This window comes from Notothenia coriiceps, unplaced genomic scaffold (genome assembly GCF_000735185.1).
Source record: "Notothenia coriiceps isolate Sejong01 unplaced genomic scaffold, NC01 NC01_scaffold00006570, whole genome shotgun sequence".
NCBI classification, from domain to species: domain Eukaryota; kingdom Metazoa; phylum Chordata; class Actinopteri; order Perciformes; family Nototheniidae; genus Notothenia; species Notothenia coriiceps.
The window spans coordinates 1-6,040 of record NW_011339271.1 but is presented as its reverse complement, the minus strand read 5'-3'; the positions used below and the strand labels follow the sequence as shown (position 1 = coordinate 6,040).

Below are 6,040 nucleotides of genomic sequence, written 5' to 3'. Positions count from 1 at the left end.
TTAAGTAATCATGATTAATCACCATTGGAACTATGTCCAAAATATGCCATTTCTTTATGTATATTGTTGTGGGAATGGAAAGATAAATGAAAGAAGGCGGATATATCCATTTAACACACATATGTATGTATGTTTATTATAACATTGTTCTGTGTGTCAAAATGAAAGACAGCCCTCACACCTATCAATCATCAAACCGTGGGGTCTTATTTCATTACGTGTTGATTTCTATCAACACGTAATGTTGTATCGATGTATATAGAGATGTACTACAGCAAAAGTATTCTCCGTCAGGACTTCCTGCAACAACACCACGCCGTTATCTTGATTCTGATTGGCCAGAAGACATTATCAAAGATGTTCTATTGACAAGACGATCACTACGTGACAAAAGTTTTCAAAACCGTTTCTAGTCTTTGGTATTTCCAGACAAGTGGCTACTGAAATCAATCTTACTAACTGCTGTCTGTGCAATTTACTCCACGAGTTGGCGGACTTTATTTAGCTTACTTTAACATCATTGTTCATGGTGGGGCTAAGCCATTTCTTGGTATTGCTGTAGCCTACCCCAGCCATACCCTGGCGCTGCCACTGGTGGGATGTATGGGGCGGGACATTCTGCTCATGCGTTAAATATTTTTAACGCAATTAATTCAAAAAATTAATTACCACCGTTAACGCGATAATTTTGACAGCATTAATTATCTTATTAGTTTTCTTTTTTTAATCTTGCATACAGTTTGGGTAGATCTTTTTAATCTTGATCTTAAGGGGCTACAAGAAACCGTGACAAATATTTGACTCCAATTCGACTTCAGGTATTTCTAAATTTCAGTTGTTGCAATATTCATTTCTAAAAACGAGAACTTTCTTATTGACTTCTGCATAATAAAAATGTCAGTGTTAATGTCACGCAGTAAGAAGCGCAGAATAAAAAAGTGTGTTTTTCAGTTTCCCTCTTTTTCGTAGTTTTTCTGTATAACGATCCTCCCTTCTTGTCCTCTCTCTCAATGTGTGATGTGTTCTCTTTCCTGTCTCTTTCAATAACATTTCCTTTTTCCTCTCCTCTCGTTAACACTCTCTTTCTGTCTCCTGAAGGACATCGGGCGGACGACCAGCGGTCCTGAGATCAACAGCGCTTCAGGAGAAGTGTCCATCACGTACAGCAGCTCCACCCAGTGTGCAGCTGATCCTGCTCAGAACTACACCTCCACCATCATCTTCACCTGCCAGAGGGGCCTGGAGCTGGTCAGTCTGACACTGGGGAGACAGGGAGAAAGGGGGGGGGGATGAGAGGAGGGAGATTAGTTTAGTTATTTGGCATTTGGAGAAAAACATTTAAAAAAACAAAACAATTTTAATGCATTTCTTAACTTACATACCTATCCTTTTATATCTTTATCCAGGGCTCTCCAAAAAAATGTTGTTACATTTTCAGAAACACTTTGACTCAATTATTCTCAAGTCATTCATTTTTTACATTTTTACATTATTTTTGAAATAGCAGTACGACTTAATTCTAAAAATGTAGACTTATTCTCATTATTCCAGTTTTTTATTTTTTTAAATCTCAATATTTTGTCTTTATTATAAACGGTTCCATTCATTATCAAAATGTTGTGTTTATAATCCTTTTAACAGAAGATGATATTACCTACACATGCACAGGTCTTTTTACTTCTCTGACGATGTTTTTTAAACAATTTCAATGCATTTCTTAACTTCCATACCTATCCTCTTGTATCTTCTTCCAGGGCTCTCCTCAGATGCTGAGGCTGCAGCAGTGTGTGTATCTGTTCGAGTGGGCGACCCCTCTGGTGTGTTCGGACGCCACACACACCGACACCAGCGGCTGCCAGCTCACTGACTCCCAGCTGCAGTTCACCTTCGACCTCTCCATCCTCTCTGGCCAAGTCCAGGTGAGCCTCATCCATGTGACTATTCACAGAGAATATATCTGACTTGAGCTGTACATGAATATATTCTTTATCTTAGATTATTAGAGTTTTCTCTTTCAATTGTATGAGTTTATAATCTCTGAGTATATTTGAATTATTTTCACTAAAATCGTCAATTTTTACATTTGTAATCCCAAACAATATCCCCCTTTTTTTTTTAGCAACATTAAGCTTATGAAAATTCTGAGTTTACATGTTGTAATATTACTCCCCTCCCCCATTTATTTACTTTAAATTGCCGTTATAAGCCTTCAGTTCATACTTTTATTGTAGATAACATATTTTTTATCCGTGAAGCAGGGTTTCCGTTAGCCGGTAATTACCGTTTTTTACCTCTACCTGAACTTTTCGATCTGTTACGATTATAAACTGAAGCAATATAAAAATGAGCCCCATTAGCTGACTTTTAAACATCAGCATATCCGGTCATCGTCCGGTAATTACCTGCTAACGGAAACTCTGCTACACAATTCTTATTATTATTGAAATATGACCGGTAAGTTTCAAATTTGTCCGGTAAAATAAATTATTTCCGGACATTTGACCGGCAAGAAAACATCCTAGCGGAAACCCTGCCGTGAAAGTCAGACAAAATGAACTCCAGTTATTCACGTGTGTTCCCTCATATTGCCTTTAGGTGTACGTCTATAGATATAAGGTAGTAAAGTGAACCCTCTGTATGTCAGGTGCCTGTGAACTCCAGCATTTACCACATCAACGTCTGCGGCTCAGTGACAGAGCCGGCCTGTAAGCAGAGTGCCGTCTGCAGGGTGTCTGGTTCTGGTTCAGACCAGTCCGCCTCGTCTTTTGGGATCAGCAAGGCCATGACGATGGACTTCAAACACGATGAGGAGGCTGTGCTGATGCAGTACGGAGGGGGGGATCCGTGCCCACCAGGTACTTACTTTACTTAAGCTGTTTTTATTAAAACGACAAGAATCTGGATTTGGACCTTGTATCTTTCTTTTAGTATTTTTTGAAAGTATTTTAATGTTTGTTTGTGTTTTGTAGTGACAGATGGCGGCGACGTGTGTTTGTTCCCCTTCACCTTCATGAAGAAGTTGTACACCGAGTGCACCAAAGATGGGAGGTCTGACGGCAGGATGTGGTGCGCAACGACAGCCAACTACGACACGGACAAGAAGTGGGGGTTCTGCAACGCAGGTGACCGCTCATTTCTGTTTCACTTATTTATCTTATATTTGTTGACTCGTCTTTATGTAAGAAAAAACTCAGAAAACAGGGAAATTGTACCAGATTTAATCTTGAATTAAGCATTTTCCTAAACACATGGTGTGTCTTATAAGAGCCCTTTTGAAATGGGCGTTGTTGGTAGCTGATGAACATTGAGTAAGTAGACATGACATTTCACTGCAAGAGAGGGCTTAACCCACTAGTACTTCTTTGAATGGGGTGACGTCACGTTGCCTCGCTTTTCGCCGAACTGAATTGTGGGTAGCAGAGCGGAGCTTTCCTGGCGTTTCAGGCTGCAAAAGTTGAGCAATGTTCAACTTTTGAAGCTTCTGAAGCTTTCGGTGGAAGCGTCAGCCAATCAAATCATATGCCAGTACAAGCTCTAGCCAATCAAACCGCTGCTTGTGTGTCAGGGGCGGGAGATTCATGTGATTGGTTGTTGGTCGAGCTTCAGACACGCCCGCCGCCAAGCTTTTTTTGAAGCTGTAGTGTGGACGGGCCGTTAGTCAGAAGAGTTTAACAGAGCAGGTCAATAGTTGTTTTAACTTACAATGACAAGTTTCTCTGACTGTGTTAAACATCTGTGCTCATTTATGATACTAAATAAGAAAACCTCAACTTTTTCTCATTTGTTTCAACCTTCTCAAAATGGTTTTTTGAGTTGCATTGTATTAAAATCCCCATTCCTTCTCTCCTTTCTGAGTAACATGCTGCCTGTTCTGTCTCTGCTTCAGTCTGCTAAACACCTGAGCTCTGCTAAGCGCCCCGATAAACATTCCTGTTTGTCATCTTGCAATAAACTAATTTATATAAATAGTTATCAGCGCAATACACTTTTTAATTTAATTTACATTATTTAGTTTCCTATTCTGTTCTTGTACACATCATATTCTATTGACTTTTTACTTTGTATTTCATTATATATGTTGAGTGGTTGGAGGAGCTCAGATCAGAAGAATTTCATTGCCATTTCTACTCTGTAGCTTTTTGTGCCCATGACAATAAAACCGTTTGAATCTTTGAATCCTGCAGCCTCTGGAAAGCGCCAGTCCTCCATCCTGTTCAGCTGCGATCAGTCGGAGGGCCACGGCTCTCCCAAGCTGCTCTCAGAGACGGCGGGATGTTCGGCCACCTTCCAGTGGCGCACCAGCGCTGTGTGTCCTCCCGTGAAGATGGAGTGTAAGCTGGTCAGCCAGCATCAAACCTTCGACCTGCGGACCCTGTCCTCCCTCACCGAGCCCTGGAGGTTCAGCCACCACGGAGACTCGTACGTCTGATCTCACAAAGTGGTTCCCAACCTTTTGTGTCTCGTGTACCCTCACTCATCTGTGATAATTCGCCTACATGTTTTCTTGTATTAAACCCTTTGTTATCGTGTTTAACCCAACTGCTCCCAAATGAAAATCACTTGTAACTCACGTAACTACCCAGAAGTCTTTTAACTTGTTCTAGCACCTACTGTATTTACAATGTTGTTTTTAAACTGTCTTTTATGCATGGTTTTTATGAACCTGTTATTCCATTATGTTTATTTATTGTGCTCCTTTCTGTTGTCTTCTTATTAAGTGTTAATGACGATGTAAAGCACATTAGGCGCGTTCACACGAAGTACTTTTCCCACAAAGGTTCCTGAGAACTACGATTTAGTTGCGTTCACACCAAAAAGTCCCAGGAACTAAATTAGTTCTAGAGAACCTTTTTTACCCCCTTTTTAGTCCCTGCTCGGAGAAAAAGGTTCCTGTGTGATTGGCTGGGCGGATTGCAAACCACTTCCCGTCAAACTCTCAAAAACGTTTGTGAAGCCGCCATTTTATTATCCTTGCATTGCATTATTAGCATTAGCATTAGCCCAGCGCAGAAACGCAGAGAGACTAACTTATGACAACACAAAATAAAAACATGGGAGCGGGGAAGATGAGGAGGTGTCGGCGTTCTGGCGATTTACTCGGAAGGCTTCAGTAGAAGCTGCTGGGAGTCCCAGCAGCTTCTACTGAAGCCAGTCCCCAACTCCGGGGACTTCCGGCCGGGGATTCGGGCGGCAGTATACGCCGTGAAGTTGTTTGCGGCCTGCCAGTAAACCCAAAGCAGAAGAAGAAGAAGTGACGTCAGCGGTTTAATTTGCCTAATCCTCCCCCTGGGACTAATTTCCGGTGTGAACGCGATCTGTACTTAGTTCATGAGAACTAAAGAGTTCTCATGAACCTTTGTGGGAAAAGTACTTGGTGTGAACGCGCCTATAGAATTGCCTCCTGAAAATGTGCTATATAAATAAACTTACCGTACCTCTCTCCTGTGTGTTGTTCAGGTACTACATCAACCTGTGTCAGGGGATCCACGGCGGGCTCACAGGATGTCCTGAAGGAGCCACTGTGTGCCGGCGCACCGCAGCAGGAGCCACACACACTCTGGGGAAGGTTTACACCCAGCAGATGACCTACACTGGTGGGTAACTGAGGTCTTAAGGGAATATCTGTAAAAGATCCACAAATCAATTACTAATTTTGGCAATACAAATGTAAAGGATTGAAAATATTGAATATATTTAATTGGAAGTTTTTTATTTTTGTTAGTTAGTTTTAAAGGGGACCTATCATGCAAACTTTTTGATGTCTTTGATACATAAAAATGTGTCCCCGGTGTGTCGGGGAACTCACGCAGCGTCAGAAAATAAAACCCTCTCTCTTTTCCTCCTTACCCAAATCTCTAAAAACGGGGCTACAACGGCGCTGATCCAGATTTGCGTCCGATATGACGTCATATCTGAAATGTGGACCCACGGCCCTATCAGAAACGTTGCTATCAGAAACAATGCCCGACTGTTTTGGACGTAATATGGTCGGTGTTTACATTAGCATCGCTAACACTCAGAGCTAACCTGTACTGGAGAG

At 41.6% G+C, this 6,040-nt stretch overlaps 1 protein-coding gene across 1 annotated transcript; it reads left to right on the top strand.

Annotated features, from left to right (window-relative positions):
* Positions 1–1,049: 1,049 nt before the first annotated feature.
* LOC104943689 (cation-independent mannose-6-phosphate receptor-like) lies at positions 1,050–5,602 on the top strand. The gene is made up of 6 exons (XM_010769146.1): positions 1,050–1,248; positions 1,755–1,919; positions 2,645–2,855; positions 2,970–3,122; positions 4,185–4,419; positions 5,458–5,602. The coding sequence occupies exons 2-6, from the start codon at positions 1,767–1,769 to the stop codon at positions 5,600–5,602; spliced, it is 897 nt and encodes a 298-aa protein (XP_010767448.1). The 5' UTR covers positions 1,050–1,248; positions 1,755–1,766.
* Positions 5,603–6,040: the final 438 nt, after the last annotated feature.

What these genes read in the sequence shown, in the direction of transcription:
- LOC104943689 (XM_010769146.1), top strand. Translation starts at nt 1,767, where the DNA reads ATGCTGAGGCTGCAGCAGTGTGTGTATCTGTTCGAGTGGGCGACCCCT. An exon ending in GTGGGGGTTCTGCAACGCAG is followed by an intron (nt 3,123 to 4,184) that starts GTGACCGCTCAT and finishes TGAATCCTGCAG; the next exon opens with CCTCTGGAAAGCGCCAGTCC. An exon ending in TTCAGCCACCACGGAGACTC is followed by an intron (nt 4,420 to 5,457) that starts GTACGTCTGATC and finishes TGTGTTGTTCAG; the next exon opens with GTACTACATCAACCTGTGTC.